A 26,764-nucleotide genomic window follows, 5' to 3' on the forward strand; every position below is an offset into this window, starting at 1 on the left:
GAGCGTGCCAAACAGTGCATCTGACAAGTATAGGTTCCATGACTGAACCACAGTTTAATGCTCGTGGAAACTACTCTTAACAGTCTTAGCACACTTAATTAAAGAGGATGCCCCTGCTAAAGTTAGCTCAGGGCTCTGTTTTACTACTCTCAGTCTTGCTTATTTTCTTCACTCTCTCTGTTCCTCACCTCTCTTTTTTATGATCAAGATACAATCTTAGTAACATAAAAACAGGATACTCCACAAAATCCTTCACTGTAATTGATGGTACACCCAGGCTTCATTGCTATTATTTGAGACCTGTTAGCTCGCTCCATACGGGGACTGTACAACCCTTGTTAGCAGTGAAACTATGAATAGAGGGGCAATTTGTGTTTTCTAAAAGACATCATTCCTTCATCATTCAAAATGTTCCATATGTCTCCTTCTTCTTTGCAATTTTTTTTCTCCCACAATTTCCTCAGATGGTTTTCTACATTCAGGACAGTGACGATGTCTACGGCCTTTTTCGGTTTGACCCAGCCAAAGAGCAGAACATCCAGAGCCAACCTGAGGGCCGTTTCCTGTCTCTGAATTTTCTGCGGAGTGGTGGTACACTGGGTAACGTGTCTATGGCCTTCAGTGCCCTCTACATTCCTGCGGGTCCCATAGACCCAGCACGGGCCCGTGACCACGTCCTGAATGTTAGCGGGACCATTAATGTGGTTTTTGCCCGTCAGCGGATGGTCCACATCATACTGCCGATCAGGAATGATGCCTTTCTGCAGAATGGAGCTCATTTCTTAATACAGGTAATACCACTGGAAACAAGGTAATTTAAGTTGTAATTCAGCTGCGACGTTTCACATTCACATCACCAAATGCATTCCTTCTGTTTCTGTCTGTACCTCTGGCCAAATTGGTACTATTCAAGGTTTAAGTGCCTCATTTGGATGTGTGAATGGTTTTACATTGGCACTCAAATCTGGCATGTTGCTATGGGATTTACCCAGCTGTCCAAACTAACAACATCACCTAACCCTTAAAGCTGGCAAAAAAGTACTAGAAAAGCCTTCTTCACATTCTGTAGATGCTTAATTACTTCACACACTTTCAGCTTCAATACAAACACATATGTGTACAAATATACATAGACTGAGGGGAGCATCAACAGGTCTTTCAATGCAACCTACAAACTGACAATACAGTCGTATTTGAGTGTAATTTGTTGTTTTCTGTCTGATGAATATGTATCTAGCCTTCTATTTTTCTGTTCTATTTTTTGTAGTTGAATACACTGGAACTGATCGACATAAGTCCCTCAATTCCGTCAAACAGCCCAAGGTTTGGAGGATCGCTAAACCTGACCTTGACTGTCACCCCTGACATTGCAAATGGGGAAATTGGCTTTACAAGCAACACCACAGTGGTGGTTTATGAACCAGAGGACAGCAATACCAGCACAGTAAGATATACAAAGACTATCAGTTTTGTGAAGCTTGCCTTTGTTCGCTTTCATAGTTCAGTGCTTCATAAACATTCAGTGAAAAAAGAAACAACAATGTTCGGAGTGTGAATAATTTATACAGACTGTGTCTAAGTGTAAGAGGTAGAGATGGACCGATCCGATATTACGTATCGGTATCGGTCCGATACTGACCTAAATTACTGGATCGGATATCGGAGAATAATAAAAAATGTAATCCGATCCATTAAATATCACGAAAGCACCTCACAAAACTTGCAACACGCCGTAACTCACCTCAGAACGTATGCATCACGTGATAGAGCAGCTGTGGCATGCAGGACCTGTCGGTGGTCTGGATAGCATGTGGAGCTTCGCTAGCAACCTGGCATTTCATCTCCGACAAAGTTATCCCCGAGAGAAGTAAAGCAAGTGTGTAAGTCCATCTCTGAATGTTTGTAAAGCATTCCCACGTTAAGCTTAACAAGCGACTGCCTCTCGCTCTCCGGCTGCTACTTCAATCGTGAAACTGCTTAAATCAGCTGATCGGCTTTTCTCTCGTTTGTTTTTGGTCCACTTTGCGCCAGAAAGAGCAAACCAGCGGCTGAACAACAGCAGCACGTTTAAGCTTGATAAGCTGTTGTTACAATTTATTTAATATTAATTTCTACACCAGGATCTTTTTCTACGTAGCTGACGGCTGGTAACTGTGCAGGGGCGGATCTAGCAAAGTTTAGCCAGGGGGGCCGATAGGGCATTAACTGGGAAAAGGGGGCACAAAGACATACTTTTCTTTCTTATTCTCATTTAAAATGTCTAGCTTTTAATAAATAATTATCTGACACCCAAAGTTTTAATTTGATGTAAAATGAATAGAAGTCAATTACTGTACATAGTGACTATTAAGTCTAATATATATACCCTAGTAAGCTATAGTACTTTTTCCTTTGGGAAGGTACCATCTGTGCAGTCTGCAATTTTGTTGAAGAAAGATGTTGAATCTATTTAATATTTCTTGAAAAATAATTGATTTCTGTGCATTTTTTTTCACACTGCATCAAATTAAGGTTGATTACGTCGATTAAGCATCATGAGGTGGCGCGTGAGGGGTGGTTCCCTATTTTTTATTTATTTATTTTTGTTGTTGCTGGGAGTTGGAACCCTATTAGTTAGGTTGCTTAATATTTACGCTAAGTACTCTTTAAAATACCAGAATAGGGAGGATGGTGTAGGTCTAAGTTTATTAGATTGATCAGTATTGCTGAACTATGAAATATTTTTTTTGTATACAGGTATAACAGAATAGCTTTAGTGTAGTTGTTGTTTTAAACTTGAGTATGAACTTGCAGACTTGCAAAATGCAGCAAGATATTTTAAAAAACAGTTTTGTTGATTAAAAAACACTATATCGGATTCATATCGGTATCGGCAGATATCCAAATTTATGATATCGGTATCGGACATAAAAAAGTGGTATCGTGCCATCTCTAGTAAGAGGCTGATTCTGATAATTGTCGTAGGTCAGCCTCCCTCTGCGGCGTGATGGGACGGACGGTCGGGCTGAAGTGTTCTGGAGTCTTAAGCCAACTGGAGCCAATCGTGGGGATGTTACTGCTAATGACCTGAAACCTTTTGGTGGTTCTGTCATCTTCGTCTCTGGGCAGGGCGATGCCTCCATCAATTTCACTATCCTGGCTGACAACATCCCAGAAGTCAACGAGACCTTACTACTCACTCTCGATAGGTAGGGCCATTAAAGTTAATTGACATTCATCGTTATATTTATTTTAAGTGTTTATTTTAGTCATTATCAAATCAGTCTTGGCATGCAATAACTATAATACATTCACTTTTTGAGGTTATCTGTAATGGTTTAAAGTCAGCTTATGCACCACTTGAGTCCAATAGGAAAGGAGGGGCTGACTAGGTCCTGATTCTTCCCGTTCTTCCTTAGCTTGTTTTGCGATGCATGTTTATTGGGGGTTAATCTGTTAGTCTACATTTGGATGAGAACGACAGCTTTCTCTCCCTCCCACTCGTCCCCTGCAGGGTGGAGACTGCACGCTTTATAGTGTACTTTGGGTAAGTGGAGAGTGGAGTGAACCTGGGGCTTTTGTGTGGCGTGAATCACGTCTTTGTTTTTCACAGAAGGGCCTACTTCAGGCTTTCTGGAGGTCTTTGGTCAATGTGGGGATGAGGGGGTCTGGGACACGGTGGGGGATTTTGTGATGGTGTGAAAAAACTTAATTCCAAAAGAAAAGGATTGTTGGAAGAAAATTGAGAATCTTCTTTATATGTTCTTGCACTAATTTAACCAGACTTGATTATGTACCATTTAAAGATGCAAGTGTTTGTATGCATGCAGTGCCTTGACTGTGACTGTTTTGAGTGCTTCATCCTGTCGTGTCTTTGTTATTCCCATTATGTTATGCTTGCTTGGGTTCAATTTTCCCAGCACATACACATATACTTACTCCCCTGCTGAGCAATAAAGAGGCAGGCAGGCAGTTGATTGACATTGTTATTAATAGTGGGCTAAACAGCGGGGCTTCAGCATATAGAGTCAATAATGAATGAGCATCACACAATACAAGGAATGCTTTGAGAAGTTTAAGTTAAGCTACTTAGTCATTGTTATTATTGTTGCACGTTTTACGTAAACACACAACATAGCAAAAGTACAATAAGCAGACATTTCAGAGCTATACTCAGCATGAAACTGACACATACCTGCCCTAAAGCAGCTCCATGTTAATGCAGCTCCACAATTCCTCATTAAAGAGGATGTAATGGCATGTCTTTTTTTCTTGTTCTTTTGTGTTTAGTTATAATAATAATAATAGTGTATGTGCTTATATATGCATTTCTGTGTGCACGTCTCAGGAGTAACGTTGAAAATCAGATCCTGAAAGCCGGCTTCACCAGCCGAGAGATTATCATCATGGAGAATGACGATCCGGGGGGAGTCTTTGAGTTCTCCCCGTTATCCAGAGGTCCATGGGTTATCAATGTAAGCCACAGTTTTAAAGCTGCCCCAAAAAGAAATAGGGTTTATTTCCATTAGTATGTGTAGTATTTGACCTTGGATGTGGCCCAAACTGTTGCACATTCAGTCAAAGACCTCTTACTGCTTATAAATTTCAAATCTGTTTGTTATTATTTTGCTTTTTTGAGTCAAAATTGGTATAGCTACGCTTGACAATTTTTAGAATTTACTGGTCAGTTTAGGTGTTTTTTGACTCACGACTGACTCACAATAACTGACAATTACTGTAACTTAGTGATAGGACTTTGAAATAATTCCCTAATGTGTGTTACACATGTAGAGTCCAAGTTTTGCCTTCATAATTTAGCTTTTTTCTGTGCATTGTGACGTTAGAAATAGCTAATATTTTGTAGCAGCTTTATTACCATGAAATAGTAGTCAAATGCAGGTGTTGCTGATTTCATTAAGTAAAGGTCTCTACCTGAATACAACCTTTATAATAATAATAACAGTAATAACAGTAATAATAATAATAATTTCAGAATGGTTGCTGTGAAAATGTATTTTTGAAAAATGAGTTAAAATTGACTTAAAGGTTCAACTGAATATATTCTTAGCTTCTTTGCTCTGAAGCTTGTCTCTTCTAACCTAGGAGGGTGAGGCGGTTGAACTGCATGTGGTCAGAGCCCAGGGACAGCTTCTGAAACAGCTGATACGATATGCTGTTATGCCCTCGGGCAACAATGAATTCTACGGTGCTACGGGCATTCTGGAGTTTAAACCCGGAGAGAGAGAGGTGGTGGTGGCGCTGGTGGCACGGCCTGATGGGGTGCCAGAGGTAAGAAATGGCAAGATATTAATATTTACTTATTTATTTTCTGCATTTTACACAGTGCTGCAGTGTAATTCAAATGCATTATCCTTCCTACTTTCACATTTAATAAGCTATGAAGTTAATGTTTTAAAACTTTTTCAGTGTGATTACTGTATTTGTTTATTTTGTTATGTGTGTGGGTACAGCTGGACGAGACTTTTTCTGTGGTACTTAGCAGCCACAGCACTCCACCTAGTCGTCTTGGCAACCACCGGGAGGTCAACATCACCGTTCGGAAAAACGATGACCCCTACGGAGTCATTGAGTTCAGCCAGTCGGGACTGACAGTGGCCATCAATGAGAGCAAAGGAGACGAGACGCACCAGGGTAACTTGAAGTAGCAGATAATAGTAATACTTTTCCAGGTCAAGTGGTACCTCATTGACACTTAAAATGGATCTAAGAGGAGTGAATCACAGAAAATTAGAGTGTCCAACTTTCATGTGATTGTTAAGGAAAACAAAGGCTGTCTGTGTTTTTGTGTAAAACATGAGGACATGTTAAAGTAGTTCCTCTAGTGAATGGCCTGTATTACCTGTATTTGCTATAAATAAACATGTGTACAGCTAAAATCAAATGTAGTTTATCTATGAGAAAAAAAACATTCAATTTCTAAATTGATCATGTCTGTTTGCCCCGTTTCTCCTTCAGCTTTGTACCCCGTGATGAGGAACAGGGGTCACTTTGGCAAAGTGTCAGTTTTGTGGGTCTTGGAGCCAGCACTGTCTGGAGACGTCCGCCCCGTTCGAGGAAGCATCACCTTCGAAGAGGGGGAGTACCTGAAAAATCTCACTCTCTTCTCTGTACCCGATGAGGTAAAATGTAAACTAAACCTTAAAGAGCACATCGTCCACAGCTCAGTTAGTTTTCTTTGTTTAAATTTCTTTTCTTTTTTTTTAAGATTCCAGAAGAAATGGAGAATTTCACCATCACGCTGTTAAATGCGACAGGTGGAGCAAGACTGGGAAACATAGTCAGTTCCAACTTATGGATTAATAAGAATGATGACCCCATTTATTTCTCAGGTAAAGATTTTAATTATATAATAATACACGTGTTTTCCAGCTTGTCCTCCCTCTCTGACATCCTTCCCTTTCCTTCATTTTCGCACTTTCATCGTAGAACCCGTCGCTGTGCGGCTTCAAGAAGGCGGTGTGGCCAACTTTACAGTTGTGAGGGCAGGACGGGCAGACTTCGTGGCCACAGTGATGTACCGAGTAGAGTACAATGATGCATCGCCAGATGACCTCTTCTTGCTAAGTAATGACACAGTGCTGGTATATGCTGTGGGCGAATGGACGAAGAACATCTCTGTGGCTGTAAAAGATGACGACATACCGGAGACCGATGAGCCTTTTTACATCGTTCTCTACAATGCCACTGGTACGTATGTGCTTGTTTTCTTAAAAAAGTGATGAGAACAAAAATGTAGCAATATGCATTACAATGATATATGTGTTTATGGCAGGTAATATATGCTTATATAGCATTTCTTTATAATGTAAATGTCAATCTCTTGTAATAAAGACGTTTTTTTTGCTATTGGTTAAGAGTAAACCATATTTTTCATGTATTTTCTTTTGGTTACCTGCCTTTGGACAAGAGGAAGGTACATCCTCTCCAGTACACGCTGGACAGGTCATTAGTCTGTTGCAAATTGATCAGTGACCGATTCTATCTATAACTTAAAATACAATTAACTCTGAACCAATAAAGAAACACACTTTTTTTACACTTCGGATAATAAAAATATCTGCATTTTTACTCAAAGTCAGTTGTCTTTCTTTCAATGTGGCTCAAATGAATCAAGCAATTCATCTGAAATTAACATCTTCTGCTCTGTTTATTATTTCTGTCTGTATCCTGTACGTACTAAGAGATGCAGCAGAGGTATTTAGCAGTGTCTGTGATAAGACTAAAGGCTCTCATGGGCCTATATTGTTTTTCATGGATGGGAACGGTAGGCCAGTGGGACAAAACAGGAACTTAATAACCAAACTCCAGACGGTCTGAGAGACAAAGGCAAACATTCCTTTGGCGTCTTTCTGTTTACTGATTGACATGGAGTAGAATCAAGAAAGGGTTAGCCTCTTCTTTATATCGGAGGGCTGTGCTGGCATGGATTGTGCTAAAAGTCAATAATCCCAATGTTAGAAGTAAGCTAAACTCATACTGGCGTCTTCACACTCTTTACCTTGTCTGCTTAATCACAAACAGATTTGCATGCTTGTTTCAGGGTACTCGTTGTCCGGCAACTTGAAGTATGTGCTTGTGAGAGGATATTGCACTTCTGGTGCTGCTATAGCTACACTTTTTCCATATTTTTAAACTTTCAAATACAATAGTTCTGGTTTAGTTCTTGGTGATATTCACTTTAAGTCATCTGCAGAGAGAATCCTTTGTTTGGAATTTAGCTTATTCACAAATCATCCACCTTATCCTCCTAGGCTTGGTTACCATAGTAATAGCGCGCTATGTTAATGAGACAGTCTCCTCCTATTGCGTGAAATTTAACATGGCAGTAACAATATGGCCAGCACTCTGTGTGTCTGCCTTTCCTTAATTATCTGATTCCAGCGTCAATAATGTGCATGTGTCCACAGGTGATGCAGTTGTGTATGGAGCAGCCACAGCTACTGTGGTGATTGAGGCCAATGATGATGCCAATGGGATTTTCTCCTTGGAACCTGTAGAAAAACCAGTTGAAGAGGGAAAAACCAATCATTTTTAGTGAGTGACATTTGGTTAATATTACTTCACTTGAAATATCTTGTGTTTTTTTATTTGTATTTATTTCATGATTCTGTCAAAAACAGTAGTTTATAATCTCCAAGTACTATCAAAACGCTAGAGTTGATATTTTAGACAATTACCTATGTTCTGTTACTGAAATATTTTCTCTCTTTTTTTTCCTCAGTGTACTACGTGCGAGAGGCCGTTTTGGGAATATTACAGTATTCTGGCAGCTGTTTGCCAACGATTCTTTAACTCCTCTGGAAGAAAACCAGGAATTTACAAACACAAGTGGATCAGTCACCTTCACTACAGGGGAAAAGACCAAGCCTATTGTCCTGGAAGCCATCTCTGATAAACTTCCAGAGTTCAATGAGTTCTACATCCTCAGGCTGGTAAATATCTCAGGTGAGTAAAAGAAAAGCATAAAATAAAACTGATATAAGACGCATAAGACAGATATGAGAAGAAATTTCACAAAGCAGAGAGAAAATGAGATGAAATGAATTTTTCTTGAATCATCAGTAACTGCAGATTTAATTTTCATTTGGAAAACTCTGACACTTGGCCATTATTTCTCTAAGGCGGTTACCCCGGCGAGGGCGGACGACTGGCTAAGAGTGCTCTAAATGCCTCTGTTTTCATCCCGTTCAATGATGACCCATTTGGTGTCTTTGCCATTGCTGAGGACAACATGGACCAAGAAGTAGCTGAAGATGTTCTCTCTGAAGATGATATGGCTGATGTGACTTCTTTCACCATCCTCCGTAAGCAGGGCACTTTTGGTGATGTAAGGGTGTCCTGGGAAATTGTTTCTGGTCACTTCCCACAGGGCCTTCCTCAGATGGATGATCTGCTCCTGGTAGCTTCCTTTCCAGATGAGGTAGAGCTCAGGCCTCATGCAAGGAGACACCACTCAGCCACAGACACTTGGTTTTTCTCCGGGCTTCCTGGAGCTTATGGTACCATCTCACCTGACGATGGGCCTGCAGCCATTAGCAACTTCACCTTTTCTGCTTGGCTTTTACCCAGACTAGATACTGACGGCTTCATAGCATCCAAAGGAACAAATGGAAGCTTGTACTATGGAGTGAAGGTCCACACCAATGAGTCTCATGTCACTGTGATGCTATATTATACAGTAATAGGTTCAAACAGTACCCAAGTGGCCCGGGCCTCTGCAGAAAAGTTTTCTGCAGATACATGGCTACATGTCATCATAACAGTTGATGATGGGATTATTGAATTCTTCTTGGATGGCAGACCTATTCCTGGGGGACTGAAAAGCATCAAAGGAGAGGGCATCAGTGACGGTAAGCTTCATTGTTCATTCCATTTATTTTCAATTTCTTTGACACATTTCTTGCAAAGGTAAAATCACTCTTTATAAATAGCTCATACAATCACTGTAGGTAAATTACAAAAAGCTCTAACTCACCAAAAAAATATTTGATTCATGTGTCAAAATGAAAGTCAGTGAATCAGTAAGAAGTTGTTTAGCATTGTGAGACCAGGATACCCAACTGTATTGCCTACCATAGTTAATATTCTTCAGATGGTGATTTAAAAAATACAAGATTTGACATTGTGCTTTTCAAAGCAAACCAGCAGTTAGTATCTGCATTACTATATATTAGAGTAACAAACTAGCAAACAGTACTGGGACCACCTGTTGCTCCACATATTTTCATCATCCTCACATCTAATGTTGTCTTGTGAGGTGTAACAGTGGAAGGAACTGCATGCATGCCATAACCATCCTCTGCATCCTTCTGCATCTTTTCATCCTTACTCCTCTCCTTTTCCATGCCTGTTGCTGCTAAGAGTAAAGCTATTCAATTGATAAAAAGATCATCTGTTTTTCTTTGCGTCAGTAACTTTTGATATTTACAAGTGTGGAATAAGAAATCAAATTGAATCTTGAAGAGAAAGGCTCTTTCCAATCTGGACAAGTAACAGACTGTTCAATTGTCATTTAAGAGTCGTAAAAAAGTTTTAGTTTTCAGTGTCAAAATGTTGTCCAAGGTCCAAACTGTGTAGGAAACAGTTTTCAAATTGTTCAGAGTCTTAAGTTCTTACATAAAGATAAAAGGCATGTGCACCTTCACATGCTCTGCTGCTTCCTCATTGTTCAGGAGTACTGTACTGGGACTTCCCAGTGCTTGAGTGACCACTTACCCTCAGCAGTGCTGCACATTGTTACTGCTGAAGGGAATCGGTTGGCATCTTCTTTTCTTCCTATTCTCTCTAATTAATGGGCACAATAGCCGGTATTTGACCAAAAGCTCCCATAGGGGAAATATTCTGACGCCTCTGTGGCTTACTCCAGTCACAGTGGATTTATCCATTATCATCAGTCATGTTGTGCCATTGTTTTCTTCTGGTAACTCAACCTATGCATGGAGTGCTTCGTGTCAGGGCTTTGTACTTGGTCACTGTAGCAGATTTCCTGCATTTGTCTCACTTTGTGCAAGTTCACAAAGTGATAGGTGCATGAGGTGTGAGTGTATAAATGAGTAATGAGAAAGAGCTAGACCTAGGCATTTGTATACCTTAATCAAGATTCTGTTTCTGGTCCCTGGAGTAATGACCCTTATTACGTTACTGGTACACAACACCGCAAAGGAGGCTCAATAATCAGTGTGAAAATGATGCAATTAGTATTCAATTGCTTTGATCTCACCAAGTCTTAAGTTAAATATGTTTGTGTTAAATAACACACAATTGCACTGGAGTAAAAAAAAAGTCTGTGGCTATGGCTGTGACTGGTAAATCAGACAAACAATATGACAGCATGACAAACACTGTAAATGAGAGATTCTAGGAAATATTACTAGAATTTACAGTACTGTGTATTTTCCCCCTTCCTGGTGATTTTTGTTTTTGTATTTGTCACATTTACATGTATCATCAAACAAGATTTTAAATCAGACAGAGACAAACAAAGATAACCAGAGCAGCTTTTAAGTGATGATTTAATTGCTAAAGGGATTAAAGCTATCCTTCCTATTTGGCCAAATGTGAAATAGTAATTCTCTCTCCTCTTATTAAATTATGAATTAACTTCAAAGGCTGAGTTCAATTTCACTAGCCACATATCATGCTACAAAGTAAAAAATAAATAAATAAAGCTGAGAAACAGAAAAGTCATTGATCTCTATAAGTCTCAAAAGGGTTACAAAGCCAGTTTTAAGACTTTTTAGGATTCCAGTGAACAACAGAGAGTCCCATTATCCACAAATGGAGAAACCTCAGAACAGTTTTGAGCAAGCAGTCACAAAATAGCCCTGAACAACATCTAAAGAACTGCAGGCCTCACTTGTCTCAGATAAGGTAAGAGTTCATGATTCAACAATCAAAAATGGGCAAAAGTGGCATCCATGTAGGAGTCCCAGGGCATAACCGCTGCTGAACAAAATGAAAGCAAATGCTCACCTCGCACTTTCCAAAAAAGCATCTTGGTGATCCAAGACTTCAGGGAAAATATTCTGTAGACTGGTGAGTCAAAAGTTGAACTTTTGTGAGGTTTGAGTCCTGTTACATATGTGTAAAACTATCACAGCATTTCATAAAAACTACAATTAGGTTATACAGCAGGACAATAATTTGGATAATCTGAAACACACTTGCAAGTCTGTCTTTGAATGGCTAAAAATAAAAAAGCCAAAAAAACAAAGCAAAAAGAAGGTTTTGTAGTGGCCTAGTAAAAGTCTCAACTTGAACCCAATTGAGATGCTTTAGCATGAACACGCTCATAAACCCTCCAATGTGCCTGACCTAAAAGAATTCTGTAAAGACAAATGGGACAATCACTGGTAATCCATATTTTACAGGAATGTAAAAGACTCATTACTCAGCCTGGTTTTCTTCGTCTAATATAAAAAATCTGTTCTGCTCCGAAACATGTAAATGAGACAAAGATGCAAAAAAAGAAAGAAATCATGAAGGGAAGTAATTTCACAAACCTGTTCAATGTATATGATCATGTCACATCATTATGACATCAAATTAATTATGCATTAAACATTAAAAAATATTGTTCAGTGTTTTTTGGGTCATTTTTTTCTACCCCAGGACCTGCTTCAATGTTCATTGGGTCAGATCTTGAGGGTAAACAGCGTTACACTGGCCTTCTCCAGGATGTCCGCTTGTACCACACTAAGCTGAACCGCAGCCATATCCACGAGCTCCACACTCAGCCCCCTAAAGCAGACCTGCGTACCATCTCTGGTTACCTACGATACCAGCAGGATGAGAGGCAGAAGTCATTTGTGGTGGAGGCGAGAGATGACACTGAGGAGGAAGGAGAGGAGGTATTCTACCTACAGTTGGTTGCAGTGCGCGGTGGAGCACGCCTCCCCCTCCCCAGACCCACTGCAATTTTACGAGTCTTGAAGAGTGACAATGCCAATGGGCTTTTTGGATTCACTGGGTCCTGCATACCTGATGTAAGTGTCTGTTGTTATCAATAGTCAAGCTGCTTCATGAAAGTCTTTCAAGCAATTAAACAAGAAAGTAAATCAGACTACTAAATAAATTATGTGGTTTGCATGACCACAGTGTCATTAATATTGTGCTTAATGTCATCACTCACTTGTCTCTACACAGTAAACATATGCATAGAAGCAGATGTAATGTAAACCCATTTGATTGTCAGCCCCTGTCCTGCTGCATTTTTTATTAGTCTTCATGCTCGGCTGCAGAGAGAGCATGCTTTCTCTTAGTAGCTGGATTGGATGAGTGGGCTCTCGTCTTGGGTCATATCAGGTAGAGTGACAGCTGGTGAGGCAACAGCAGGTCTGTCGGTGAGGGCATTCCTATAGTAGAGGATCAGGAGTTCCTTTGCTAGAAATGAGAGATCTTGTTCCCCATTTCAATCAATATAACAGGTGGCAGAGCTGCTGATGGCATTCCATCAGAACCAGTGCGTCTCCATTACTGTATCTCCTACCGCTAGAAAATTAAAGGCAAAGGAACATGTGGGCTATCAAATGATCGCACTCTAAATCACATTATTAGTATGCTGGAATTATATTGGGCTGTAGTTAGTAAGGCTAGCGCATTTGAATCTAACAAATTGTAATAAGTGACGAAGATGCATTTAGTATTGATCAAGTCCTCCTTTGGTTCTGAATTCATTAATGTTTTTATTTCTTTGTCCCCAAAGACCACCGCAGAGGGCTCCACTATATCTTGTGTGATTGAGCGTATGCGGGGATTGCTGGACCATGTTTATGTCAACTACACTGTAACCCAACTGGACAGCGACACACCGGCCAATCAAGATTTTCTTAATGCAACCGGAGCTGTGCTTTTCACGCCTGGAGATCCTTCTCAGGTTTGTGCGAGAGTTGGGGAAAGCCCTTCTGAATTTATGCAGGATGACAAAGACTGTAGTCACTCACTGCGTACAATCAAATGTTAAAGCAGCTACCGATTGCTGTCTTTCAGATTCACCCATCTGTAGTGTTTATTGATAACCAGCGCCGCCTAGTGGTTGGTTGGTTGGTTGCAGATTTTTGGATAAAATAACAGGTGTTTGCTGAAACTGACCACTTGGAAGTGGCATAAATATAGATTATTTTCAAAAGTGCAATGCAATCTAAAAATACCATATCATACCACTTAATTTATAAAGCACTTTAAAAAAATAACAGGACTGACCAGTACCACCAGTGCTGTACAATAACACCAAGCATAAAAGAAATGCAAAAGAGCTGTGGAAGTTAAACCATAAAAGAATACATCAATTAAGAGACTTAAATAAAAACAATTAAAAGAATTTTAAATTAATTTGTAAATGAACTGGAAGCTGGTGAAGCGAGCAATGGAGGCCTACTAATTCCAATAAGAAGTGCATTGCTTTAATTGAGATGACGTTATAAAATGATGTATTAATATTTGAAGGTTGCATTTGGAGAGAAGAGGGTTGATTTTTTAACAGCAGTCTCAACTGGAAACATGCGGGATTTTACTGGTGTGTTCAAATGAGAGTCGAACTTTAGAGCAGAATCCAATTTCAAACCTGAATTTGTAATAATCAATTTCTCATATGGGGCTGGAGAGGAAAGGTGGACAAAGGTGCCACTGGGTCTAAACAACATGACTTTTGTCAAATTTAGCTTTTGTTCATCTTTCTGTTAGGTACTGAACCTGCTGGTGTTGGATGATAACCTCCCAGAGCTTGCAGAGTCCTTTCAGGTTGTGCTGGTGTCTGCAGAGTCCGGTGATGGGAAGCCAGGCTCGACCCCCACAAGTGGAGCAAGCATTGACCCCAATAGCTCTGTTAACACCATCACTGTCACAGCTAGTGACCATCCCTATGGTATTTACTACCATTCCCCAAAAACAACACTATTTTTCTCTCAGTGTTGCTTAGTGTATAAGCACAAGTATGTTTATTTTGCTGCAAGTGGTTTATTAGGGAGCTAAAATATCAGTACAATTTTCCCTCTTCTTGTCTGTGTCTTACTACTTTCATCATACCTTTTGCCTCCTTCTTATTACATCCTCCTTACTGCTGTCACTAAACACATGAACATCCTTATGCAGGGCTGCTGCAGTTTCAGCCCACTCCTCCAGGAGAGGGTTTGATCTCTCCAGCGTTGGAACCTGCTCACATCACTGTAAACGAAGAAGATGGAGAGATTAGTTTGCTGGTGGCCAGAGCTCAAGGCATTTTGGGTAGGATCATGGTGGGATATAGAACAACCCCCTTCACAGCATCCAGCCCTGAAGACTATGAGGTTGGTTTCACTGATGATGTATTGATGAACAAGCAAATAGGTGAAGGGAAAATATGTTTTGGCTGCTCACTGGTTTCCTATTTTTCCATATGCTCCTGGCAGGACTCAGAGGGCATGTTGGACTTTCTTCCAGGGGAAAGGTTAAAGTTCATAAATGTCACCATCATAGATAATCCTGTCCCTGAACTGGAAAAGATATTTAGAGTGGAGCTCTACAATGCAGATGGAGGAGGTGGGAATTCTTAGCTGTATGATCAGCATGTTTTTTTTCTCAGTTTTTATCTTAAGTAGCTCTTTATTGCACATCTTTCTTAGCTGTCTTTACCTTTTTTATTTAGAACTGAACTGACCCTGTATTCTGCGCTGCTGTTTTTCTGTATTCTATGTGTGGTCCCCTCCTGTGTGTTTCCCAATACCTTCACATGTGGCTGCCAACCTACGCTCCTTCCCATTCGCCCTTCAATCTTTACTCTTCTGATGTGACACTTCCCTGATCCTCATGTTTGATCCATCAGTGGATCATTTTCTGCATAGTGAAGGGAGTGGTAGTGGGGAGAGTGACTATCAATTGCTCCTTCCGTCCTATCGCCACCATGGTAAGTAGCCCCTTCCTTTTCCCCTTCAAACTGCTTCTAGTCTGTGCTCCTTCTTCCCCACAATGGTCTGCGATGCATATACACACTCATACATTTGCAAGCGTGTGTGTGTGTGTGCATATACATGTTTGCTATAATGTGTGTGGTATTTACATTAAGCTGTGAGCCTCTGTGAGAAGGAGCTCAGGGAGATTTATGTGGGAAAAGCAAACACCCTTTCATGGAGCAAGAAAATTAAAGTAGTTAATGTGAGCTGTTACATACCACTACCACATACTGTGAAGTAATCTCCACATAATGTATAGAGCTTGTATTTTAATCTGATGCTCTTTGGGATACTAGTAATATTAATATTACTTTATTAACTGGTAAGGAGACTTGTATTATCATTGGTCTGCTTTAACTGCTTGATTGATACTTTTTTCATTTCATTCGCTTTAGGATCAAACTCCTAAAATGCAACCAGAATGAATTAATTGTTAGTAAAATACATTTGATATTTTCTGTGCAGCCAGCTTGGGAGTTGCATCTCGCATTGCAGTCACCATTGCAGCATCTGATGATGCCCATGGAGTGTTTCAGTTTAGTCCTGAGTCGCTGTCTGTTAATGGGACAGAGCCAGAGGATGGGCATAGTTCTGTGCTTCTGAAGGTCAGTGTACAACACTATTGAAAAATTAGGACCTTCCCAGTGATTGTTTATCTTATGTTCTTTGTTCTCATTTTTTCTTTCCCAGGTGGATAGGTCCTTTGGTGACCTTTCCAATGTAACTGTGTACTGGGAAGCTGATCCCAGTTCTGAGGGGGAGCTTCTTAGCAGGTTTGGAAACATCACCTTTGGTGTAGGCCAGACTTCACAGAACATCATCGTCACTGTGGTCGAGGATGAGATGCCCGAGTTGGACAAGAGCTTCACTGTGTCCTTGGTTAAAGTGTCACATGGTCGTCTGGGTGTCAGGACATCTGCTAATCTGACTGTGCTCGCCAGCGATGATCCATATGGTGTTTTTGTATTCGCTAATGCATCAAAGTCGGTTCGACTTCCTGAAGCTGACTCAACTGTCTCCCTCGCCATCCAGCGACAGAGAGGCCTGATGGGTCAGGTGTGATCTGCAGAAGATTTAGAAACTTAATAGAAACCATAGAAAATAAATCCAGTTAAGCTTCTGTTTTTTTGACTTTTAAATATATAAATAGCTTGGATTGACAGATTTCAACTTGTGGTATCATGTATCAAATTATATATTGTTTTCCGTTTTTATTTCATCTAGGTGCGAGTCACATATGGGACACTAAATGAGAAAGACCCAGAACCCTACAGGACCCCTGGGGTTGGCCGAGCCACTGAGGGGCGGGATTTTATTCCTCTGCTCGATTCTGTTGTATTCTTGGCCAATCAGAGTGAAGCAAACATCACCCTCAGAGTTTTGGATGATGAAGATCCAGAAAGGGATGAGTCGGTATTTGTGAAGTTAATCAGTGCTCATCTCATCAGAGGAGAACAGGGGAGGCTTGGTAAGATGAAGACATGGAAAAAATACTTAACATATGATATGATATGATATGATATGATATGATATGATTCTTTCAGTTTCCAATTCCCCTTCTCTGGGTGCCAGGAGTAATATTGTAGCTCAGGTGATAGTGGAGGCCAGTGATGATGCTTTTGGAATCCTCCAGCTGTCAGCATCTGCTGTCAGTGTGGCTGAACACTACGTTGGGCCCATAATCAACGTCACCCGTGTTGGGGGCATTTTTGCTGATGTATCTGTAAAGTTCAGAGCAGTGCCTTTGACCGCTAGAGTCAGTAAGTATGACTGTAGAGGTGACTCTTTCTCTCTACAGTATGCGTGTGAGCAACAAGGCTTGTCATTGTGTTTTCAACATGTTTAACTTTGTAGGTGAAGACTACAGCGTAGCCTCAACTGATGTTGTCCTCCTAGAAGGGGAGTCCAGTAAATCAGTACCAATCTATGTTATTAATGATGTGATCCCTGAGTTGGAGGAGACTTTCCTCATTGAGCTCATCAACCAGACGACAGGAGGAGCTCTTCTGGGAGAGGTTACACGTGCCATCATCACCATACTGCCATCCGATGACCCTTTTGGTGCTTTTGGTTAGTAGCCCATATACAGGATCATTTTAACCTTTCTTTCTATTCACAGTTTGTCATTGTTTACCAACTTCTCCCCCCCCCCCTTTTTTCTTTTAAAATCTATCTAGTCTTCAAGGCTATTCCAGTTACAATAGAGGAGCCAGACACTGACTCTACTGTTGTCACATTACCTATTGTGCGTAATGCTGGCACTATTGGCACAGTGACAGTTAAATGGCAGGCCACTGTCAATGGTAAACTGGCAGTAGGGGACATTAGGCCCACATCAGGAGAGGTAACGTTTGCTCCTGGAGACACCATGAAGACACTCAGTGTGGAGATTCTAGCTGACAATGTACCTGAAATTACTGAGGTAAGAAGCTGTGGGTGGAAATGTCATTGTGAATTATCTCAAATGATACATTATTAGAAGTATTTTTTATTACTTATTATTTGTTATCTTTGTCACTTTCTTTCTGTTTTTTCTAGACAATTAAGGTAGAGCTAATTGATGCTAGTAATGGAGGAAACTTGGGAGCTGATACATCTGTTAATATAATCGTGCCTGCCAATGATAACCCGTATGGAACAGTGTACTTTGAACACTCTACGTACCGCGTCCAGGAGCCACTTGAGGGAGTTTATAGAGCCAATATCACTGTTCGTAGGAGGTATTTTTTTTATTTTATGATTTCTGTGTCACTACATTCACATTGAATAAGCTATTCCTCTCTGCTGTCGTTCTGTTGTAATCACCGTTGTCTTTATTACAGGGATGGTCACTTTGGTCGCTTGGAGATCATGTACAGCACCTCTGAAATTGACATTGTTGGCATGGCTCAGGATAAAGGCCAGAATCTGTCTATGTACTACAACGTTCCAAAACCAGGCGTTCCAGCTGCTGCACTCCTTAAGACATTTAACCTCACCGGTCAGAGAGACCTCCTGGCTGCATGTGCTGCTGCTTGTCTGAGAGAGCGTGCATGCCAGGCCTTCTCTCTGTCATCAAGTGGGACCCCATCTTGCACTTGGGTGCCATCAGGGGCTGACCAATTGACCTCTCAGTCCCAAGTTATGACTTATGTAAAAAACATGACTGCAGCTGCTGTCTTGTTCAGTTCCCAGGCTGTGGCAGGAAGTGATTACACCCCTGTGACGGCTCAAAGAGCCTTCATGGATGATGGATCAGTGGTTGCAAACCTCACAGTCCTGATTTTGACTGATTCTTTCCCTGAAATGGATGAGAGCTTCTCCATTCAGATATTAAAGGTAAAAATCAATCATATGCTGTATGTTTATTCTACATTAATGATGGTTTAACTTCTTTGGAATAAATTCTGTATTTGCTGTCATTAGAGTTTTATGGGAAACTGTAAAAATTAAACCTCTTTATCATGTGTTGTCTGAAGGTCGAGCTAATAAATTTGACCGTACCACAGAAGAACTTGCCCTCAGTTGGTCAACCGGACAAAGCAGTAGTCACTATAGGGGTGAATGGAGATGCATTTGGGGTATTTTTGATCTACAGCCTCAGTCCCAACACCACTAATCAGGGGCTCTATCTAGAAGTTCGAGAGGAGCCTATGGTTGTGCCTCTGGTTATAGAGAGGAGAGGAGGGAATCTGGGTACAGTCACTGTAGAATGGAGCTTTGTTGGAGGAGAGGCTTCACCAGATGCCGACTTTACGGGGACTGGAGGAACTCTGGTCTTTGATGGTATGTGCATTACTCAACAATGAGTAATAGTTTTAGGACAGCTTTCTATTAAGTGGGTATCCAGTGGTCCAGTGTCAGGTCCTTATCAGACCTAATAATCTGGTGGATTAGAAGAACATCTAACACTTAGGCTATGTGGCTTGTCTTTTTTCCTGTCTGTCTGCAGGTTCTTTAAAGAAGACAGTAGAGATCGTAATCAGAGATGATGCTGTACCCGAGGACAATGAGAGCCTAATGATTGGACTTGTAAATACGGCTGGAGGAAGTCGAATCCTGCCCAGCTCTGACACTGTAACCATTGTGATACTGGCCAATGACAACGTGGCTGGGATAGTAGGATTCCATTCAGGCTCCCGCTCTATCATCGCCAGAGAAGGTGGATGGCTGTGTTTTGTAATTTGCAAATGTGCTTCAATATTTTCTTTATGGTGTGTGTACCATGTCCGCCTCATATTATTATTTATATTTATTTAGGAATCAGAGAATACACAGCATGCTGCCGGTTTTCTGTTTATATATTGACTTAGAAACGTGATCAACTGAGATTTCCATACAACTAAAACAAGTATAATAATATTCAATTCAGAAGTCCATAAATCTAACCATGTTCAAAAACTACAAGAAATACATCTATAAGATAAATGCATGTTTCAGACTGATTTGAAATTTAAAGTTTCTCATTTGTGGCTTGCATTGAATTTACTAAACATTGGAAATAAGGGCATATAATTTTAAAAAAAGGTTATACTCAGGTTACACTTGATTGCAAACGTTAGAGACATTATGTTTTACCTTACAGGTGAAAAGCTGTCCCTCTTAGTGTTGAGAACGGCTCCAGGTCTGGGTAATGTTACTGTGGATTGGACTATACAAGGGCCGCTTGTACACCGAACCTTCACCCAAACCTCAGGAACCCTGTTCTTTACCAAGGTAAATAGTTTTGTGGCAGAATCATAGTCAACCATGTTTATTTCACAGTTAAAGCACAAATGTGTAATTACCGTCTGTAATTGGGCACCTCGAGGAGTAATTGTATGTTCTGTGAATGTGTTTTATAGGGAGAATTGAATGATACCATAGTCCTTCAGCTTCTTGATGATGCCACACCAGAGAACAAAGATGAATACAGAGTTTCATTGTCCAACATACAAACCTTTGGTAACAAACTCCACTTAGTATCTATTTGATTGATAATTGTGTGGCGTATCTTTGTGTGCAAACTATAAATACCAAAAATAACTCTTCCCTGCAGACTTAATAAACTGACTTCTACACAGGTGTTGTGGTGACGGGCCATGCTGCCCTTGATGCTCAAGGCAGTGAGGCAGTGATTACTGTGGACACCAGCGATAAGCCCTATGGCCTGCTGACTATTGCGCCAACATCTCTTAGAGTGACCACAGAGGAACGAGAACAGATTATAAAGATCTACATCAACAGAGAGTTTGGAGCCTCTGGTCAGTGGTTCAACTATGAATTTAAAAAAAAGGAGAAACATTCTAACAAATTAATTCCTGTATACCTCTTAAAGTTTTGTATCCACTTTTTACAGATAAACCTTATTTTTGTGTGTACAGGGGCAGTGAATATCACCTATGAGGTTATAAGAGGTTCTGTGCAAAACCTATCCCAGGTAGAAGGTGCTCTAGCTGAGCCGGGACAAGACTTCATCTCCGGTACCGGTTACGTAATTCTTCAGGAGGGACAGACTTCTGTTGCCATCCCTGTTACCATACTGGAGGTAAAACCTGTGACTGCCTCCCATAATGCGACATTTCCATTCATCAAACTTGACAGCACTGTTTTATAACTCACCACTGTGAACTCTTCCCACTGTGCCTCAGTAATTATATACCCTTTGAACTTTCTTCTCATTGTTATTAGGTGTATGTGCAGAATGTTTGCGATGCTGAACTGGCTCGACAAGATGATAAAATAAGATCTTGTTCACTTTTTTTGGAGCAGATTAATTTTGATTTGTAAGTTCACATTTTTTTTGTTTTATTAGGATGACATCCCAGAGTTGCAGGAATTCTTCCTGGTCAACATAACATCAGCAGTGCTCATCACGACCCTCGCAACTGTTCCCCAGCTAGGTATGGAAAACTGTGAGAGTGCTCCAGTCACTGCTTAGTTTTAGTTATGTTAACTTATCCTTAACTTTGACCATAAAATACAATGTTATAACTTCTTTGTCAAATTACATTAAAAAAAGTTTTGCTGTTTTGTTTCTTTTAGATTTTACCGCTCTTGTCCAAAATATCATTTGCGTAATTTCACAAAATCCCTCTTTTCTTTTCCATAATTTCTCTTGCTCTGTCTGATGAGTAGAGGTTGTGTATTGCACATTGTCAGGTAAAAATAAAATGCTCACAATGCCCAAAATCTAATAGTAACTGATGCACAATAATAGTTTATGGTACATTGAATCTCAACATTATAGTTATTTTTAAAATGCACCATGAAAGAGCTTGGTAGTTATTGCTACTGCTTCTGCATAATCCAAACCTCAGGCCAATTTATGAATGAGTAAGTTTAGAAAGTGATGACTTGACAGAATACTACAGGCAGAATAGCACTTGGAGGTTCTCAGAATACTATCAGCCTTCTGCCTGGAGACGCACTGTAAACACACGGCAGCTCTTTTGGCAGCAATCATTATGTGGGTTGGATGGTGAGATTGATGCTTTCCATGATTGAGGAAGCCTGGGGATTTGGAGGGAGCCGAGTAGCCCTGTGTGGTGAGGAAAGAGAAAGCCAAACTAAACCCGTAGCTGGCCTCCCAGTGTCTTGGCCACAGAGTCAATGGGAAATGACTCTTCAAGAGGTCATAAATCAGTCCACCCAAAAGACTTAGCTCCTCAGACTCACAAGGCACTTACAAGAGGTGATTCTTAGCTATAATCCTTCTCTTAAATGTAGCATGACAGAAGATAGATCTTCTACTGCTTTCTCAATACACTCTATTGCTCTTGGTGCTTGCGCTGTAGTTACAGGCGAAAGAAATCACTGCTATTTACCACGGTAAACATGACAACCTTAAGGTCGTCATTCATTCCGTCTGTGATGTGGTGTCTTTCCCAGACACACAGGGTCTGGTGGCAGAAGTCAGCATTGCTGCTAATGATGGAATCAGAGGAGTCATTGAATGGACAAACACTGTGTAAGACAAGCATCCAGAAATAACTCAGATGTTCTGTAGATGATTTGTAGATGCTCTAATAAAAAATGTGTTTTGGTTTTCAGGTTTGAAGTGAATGAAACAATAGGGTCTCTGACTCTAGTTGCCTACAGGAATAAGGGAACACATGGAAATGTTTCTCTTTCCTTCTTCGCTCAGAACCTGGAAGCTCAAAAGGAGCTGGACTACAATACAAGTGAAACGGTAAGCACAGCATCAGCGACCTGGAGAAATGTTTGAGTATTAACAAGGACAAAATGTATTGAAATTGTAATATCTTTAATTGCCTTTCATCTAAAAGCGATTCTCAGTTCTGAACAAGATGAACAAGTTTTTAAACTAAGGTGCCCTGTCTCCACCAAGGTGATCCATTTTGCTGATGGTGAAAGGTATAAGTTTGTAGAAGTGCAGATTACCGATGATGCCTTTCCAGAGAGTGCTGAGAGATTCCAGCTCATCCTGTCCAAGCCTTCTCCCGGGCTGCAGCTGGGCACCAATACCACGGGTATGTAAAATAAAATGCTGTGATTTTTTTTTTTTTTTTAACTCAGCAGCCTAAGGCAGCTTATAGGCCATATTCAATTAAAAAGTCAAGACTTTCAGTTTAAAATTTGATATAAAAGTTTTACAATATTACAATAGCTAATACTTGTTACTGATTTGATGGCAGGATTTACAGAAATTGTACAATTTTAAAAATGTGTATCAGGCCATCTCAAGTCAGTGAATAGTTTTATATTGAAAATGGTGACTATACCAACATCTTCAAGCGTTTAATATTGCAGTTAACTGGTAAGTATTTGTTAAAGTCACTACAAATAAGCTTCAAATAAGCTTATTAAGCTTAAAGTTATTTACACTGCATTAGATATAGAAATATATAATAAAGACACCTGGTTTGCTATTATTATTATTATTATTATTATTAATAGCTAATAAATCAATACATGTCCATGTTACAGTATTGTTTGGTCTGTTTGTGTTGCTGGTAAACTGATGTACTTAGTGCACTCATATGTAGAAAAAACATTGTGCCTGTTGCTAGGCTTTTGCTAGGCGATGTTATGGCGTCATAGTAAATCAACGTTTGTGAATATAAACGAGATGTTCTTGTTGTTAATTTGAAATGATTTTCATAACATGTTATAGGTGCGTAAATGCTAAAAACAGGTCATTTTAGTCAATTGGTAGTAGGTGGCTTGGTAACATGATGACATCATCATGTCCGATAGGTAAGAATCTTTGATCAATATAATACTACTTGTTTCTTTTCTTATAGCAACTGTAACTATACTGGCCAGTGATGATGGACATGGTGTAATTTCATTTAACACCACCAAGCATTTCCTGTTGAGAGAGCCCACCTCTCTGTCAGGGCTGAGTGAGAGTGTGGCCAACCTATATGTGGTTCGAAACCCAGAGGAAGGCACATTTGGCACCGTATCTGTTCAGTTTACCATCACTGATGCCAACGGCACCCAAGCGGAGGGCGATTTGATACCTACACACGGGTTTGTGGTCCTGGAGGATGGAGTCAGATTTAAGGTGAACAAAATGAGATTTTTACAGCATACAAACTGATGCGTTAGAAAACATCCATACACGTGTGTCAGTTTTCCTTTTATTTTCCATTCCAAGCCTTAAAATTGCACCTTATAGTAGTCATCTGTAATCACAATAATTATCAATTTATCATTTCAGAATTGTGTGGTGTGCGTTTTCTGATTAATGATGACTCACATTTGTGCTGTTTCAGATGCTGGAGATTAGCGTAATGCTTGATGCTGAACCTGAAGGGAATGAAACCTTCAGAGTGACCCTGTCAAGCCCAACAGGAGGTGCACGGCTCGGTGACCAGCTCCAAACTCTCATCACCGTCCTGGAGAACTTAGCTCCTTCTGGCCTGTTTCGAATTGGACCTTCTCTCAACAGGTCTGAGCACAGATGCATTAAAACCATCATAAACTTTGAAAAGATGTTTCTGAGTGTGCTCAGACACTCTTTTATATACCTAGTCCTCTTCATTTTGTGTTATCTGTACAGAACTAGCACTGAAATTGTTGCAGAGGAAGGTGGCAGAGCGGTCTTCCTCACTGTGTCTCGCAGTAATGGTTTGGAGTCAGCAGTCAGCGTGGAATGGGAGATTCAGTCTGGCACAGCTGTTGCCTCAGGTCAGACCAATAAAGGTTTAAATTTTAAGCCACCGCAACCTACCAAAGTATCTTAAATTCCTCTCTTTTCTATTCTGGCTCCTTTATTTTGTTCCATTGTTTGTTATTTTTTTATGATTCCTTTTTTCTCTTTTCTTTAAGGGGGTTACGTGCCAGTCATAGGCGTGTATCAGACCTTTGAAGACAGTCCAACCTCTGCTTGGTGCTCACTTCCTGAGGGACCTTCCTTGCTGGCTGTGAGGCTAGATATGAGGCCCACTGTTGGATCCTCTCACACCTTGGCCACTTTGTATCGATGGCAGGGTGTTTTCGTGCCAGTAGAGGTATGTTAGCAACACTGTATCTAAAACAGCGTGGTGGTCCTGGTACAATTAAGCAGCACCATTGTTAGCTTAAAAATCTCTTTGTCTTTTTGTTGTTACAGTCTGTTACGATTCAGGACCCAGGCAGATGTGTTGGGTTTGCAATAAATGGTTCTACCTACATAGGCATTACACATAGTGGCCTTCCTTTCTCCCCTGCTGCCAACCTCAGCATCTTTAAATTGCAGAAGGATCTCAATATCACATTGGTAATTCTGAACCCAATAATAATACAACATTTCTATCAAGTTTTCTTACATTACTATAACACTTCTTGCATTATGTCTGCATAATTTGATTTCTTTAGGAACAAGTCTTGGGTGTTGAAGCCCTGAATGTGAAACACTTCTCCACTGAAGGCAGAGATTATCTGATAGCGTCAAGCCAGGTGACGATGACCACTGAAACAGACTTAATTATTTACTTTAATGTCAAAATTATTACAAATATGCAGATGTTCCTCGTGTAAGGTATTCAGAACCTTTTATGACTGAAATTACTTTCGTCTCCTTGATGCTGCAGATTTTCATTTGGACTGGAGGCTCTTTTACGCTTCACCAGACTCTTGACTTCAAACAGGACATCCTCAGTGCAACTACGTTAACTCGTGCAGACACTCCCTACTTGCTGGTGTGCATAGACAGACAGAATGCGAGCTGCTTCCTGCTTCGGTGGACCAGTGGAAGATTTCAGAATCCACAGCCTCTCCCGCTTTCTGGCAGAGCAAGTCAGGTGGAGAAAATCAACAGAAGAACTGAGGAAATTCTTCTGTTGGTTGCTGTTGAAGGTGATCTTTCCTGCTTTGGCATGAAATGTGTGAATGGTGCAAGTTTTATTTTGAATTTAAATTCAGGTATATCCATATTTGAAGATATGTGACCAGAAGAATTAAGCAGAATTGGAATGAAATACACATAAATTCCTAAAACACTGGCGCAGAGATTGCATATTTACCACATTTAATCAAGTGCGTGTAATCTGCAGTATGCCAAAATGATGGTTTGGTTTTTGAAGCAATGAGATGCCATTTTTTCTGGTTGTAGTGTTTGTGTGTATTGGGCAGCGGTTAGATCTTGGTTAGCTTAGTACAAACAAACTGCTGATACTCCAGAAGGAAAACAGAAATATTTGTATCTATTACATTGTTCTGTTGTCTCAGTTAAGTTTGCAAAATTTACCATGTCGACTAGGCCCATGTATTTATACTATGCTCTGTATATTTTGACGAGACATAATCCTTCAGAGTCTAAAAAAAGCACAGAGTGTTTTTGGTTCAGACCCCTTGTGGGTTTATGGGGAATGCCTTAGTGTGGAGCGGAGCAGAGCCACACATTGGCCCAGAGTTTGTAATTTGTCAGTCCTGGGTGTGTCAGCGAGGCCAGTGGTTTCTTTTTACACAAACATGCTATTCTAGTGTGAAAGAACTTAAGTCTGTATTTGTTTTCATGTGCCTGTATTTTTTCAGGTCTGTTTCCATCCTGTGAGGTGTTACAATGGAGCTCAGAGCAGGCTTCACCACAACTCCATCAGTCTATTCCTCACCCTGGCCTCACATCTATTCATTCCTTCACTGATCCTTCTGGAATCGGTAAGCACAACTGTCACAAACTGCCGTGTGATGATACACTGTTGTCTGTAAATATCTGGAGAACAGTCGTGTGATGGACAGTACTCATAGGATGACAGTTCCTCATTCACTAGGATAATGATACTAAAAATACAGCAACACACAAAGAAACAAGGTTTTGTCTTTAGCATTTTAGCATTCAGATGCATGTTAACACAATGCCAAAATCTTCCCAGGAGTGGATGTCTCAGCAAAAAGACCTCAGAGAAATTGCAAAAAAACTAAGAGCTACA

At 40.4% G+C, this 26,764-nt stretch overlaps 1 protein-coding gene across 1 annotated transcript in view; it reads left to right on the plus strand.

The window, feature by feature from the left end:
• adgrv1 (adhesion G protein-coupled receptor V1) overlaps window positions 1-26,764 on the plus strand; it is a 127,571-nt gene that overhangs the window by 18,869 nt on the left and 81,938 nt on the right. The window contains exons 10-54 of the mRNA XM_086313987.1: window positions 465-791; window positions 1,268-1,444; window positions 2,965-3,188; window positions 4,328-4,454; window positions 5,083-5,268; window positions 5,451-5,631; window positions 5,956-6,119; window positions 6,206-6,329; window positions 6,427-6,687; window positions 7,908-8,034; window positions 8,222-8,445; window positions 8,622-9,350; window positions 12,112-12,485; window positions 13,205-13,375; window positions 14,182-14,362; window positions 14,590-14,783; window positions 14,886-15,015; window positions 15,299-15,379; window positions 15,891-16,030; window positions 16,116-16,481; window positions 16,650-16,893; window positions 16,970-17,185; window positions 17,280-17,495; window positions 17,603-17,847; window positions 17,964-18,145; window positions 18,248-18,743; window positions 18,884-19,190; window positions 19,357-19,566; window positions 19,990-20,120; window positions 20,249-20,348; window positions 20,468-20,647; window positions 20,768-20,931; window positions 21,199-21,286; window positions 21,522-21,545; window positions 22,275-22,353; window positions 22,437-22,575; window positions 22,735-22,876; window positions 23,651-23,916; window positions 24,128-24,303; window positions 24,415-24,542; window positions 24,684-24,865; window positions 24,967-25,113; window positions 25,212-25,292; window positions 25,427-25,691; window positions 26,370-26,492. Coding sequence (XP_086170113.1) covers window positions 465-791; window positions 1,268-1,444; window positions 2,965-3,188; window positions 4,328-4,454; window positions 5,083-5,268; window positions 5,451-5,631; window positions 5,956-6,119; window positions 6,206-6,329; window positions 6,427-6,687; window positions 7,908-8,034; window positions 8,222-8,445; window positions 8,622-9,350; window positions 12,112-12,485; window positions 13,205-13,375; window positions 14,182-14,362; window positions 14,590-14,783; window positions 14,886-15,015; window positions 15,299-15,379; window positions 15,891-16,030; window positions 16,116-16,481; window positions 16,650-16,893; window positions 16,970-17,185; window positions 17,280-17,495; window positions 17,603-17,847; window positions 17,964-18,145; window positions 18,248-18,743; window positions 18,884-19,190; window positions 19,357-19,566; window positions 19,990-20,120; window positions 20,249-20,348; window positions 20,468-20,647; window positions 20,768-20,931; window positions 21,199-21,286; window positions 21,522-21,545; window positions 22,275-22,353; window positions 22,437-22,575; window positions 22,735-22,876; window positions 23,651-23,916; window positions 24,128-24,303; window positions 24,415-24,542; window positions 24,684-24,865; window positions 24,967-25,113; window positions 25,212-25,292; window positions 25,427-25,691; window positions 26,370-26,492 — 9,019 coding nt within the window. The remainder of the gene's footprint in view (window positions 1-464; window positions 792-1,267; window positions 1,445-2,964; window positions 3,189-4,327; window positions 4,455-5,082; window positions 5,269-5,450; window positions 5,632-5,955; window positions 6,120-6,205; window positions 6,330-6,426; window positions 6,688-7,907; window positions 8,035-8,221; window positions 8,446-8,621; window positions 9,351-12,111; window positions 12,486-13,204; window positions 13,376-14,181; window positions 14,363-14,589; window positions 14,784-14,885; window positions 15,016-15,298; window positions 15,380-15,890; window positions 16,031-16,115; window positions 16,482-16,649; window positions 16,894-16,969; window positions 17,186-17,279; window positions 17,496-17,602; window positions 17,848-17,963; window positions 18,146-18,247; window positions 18,744-18,883; window positions 19,191-19,356; window positions 19,567-19,989; window positions 20,121-20,248; window positions 20,349-20,467; window positions 20,648-20,767; window positions 20,932-21,198; window positions 21,287-21,521; window positions 21,546-22,274; window positions 22,354-22,436; window positions 22,576-22,734; window positions 22,877-23,650; window positions 23,917-24,127; window positions 24,304-24,414; window positions 24,543-24,683; window positions 24,866-24,966; window positions 25,114-25,211; window positions 25,293-25,426; window positions 25,692-26,369; window positions 26,493-26,764) is intronic.

This window comes from Aulonocara sp. 'chitande type north' Nkhata Bay, linkage group LG12, assembly GCF_057382095.1.
Source record: "Aulonocara sp. 'chitande type north' Nkhata Bay isolate Kocher_YH1m ecotype deep benthic linkage group LG12, A_spYH_male_GT1.1, whole genome shotgun sequence".
Lineage (NCBI taxonomy): Eukaryota > Metazoa > Chordata > Actinopteri > Cichliformes > Cichlidae > Aulonocara > Aulonocara sp. 'chitande type north' Nkhata Bay.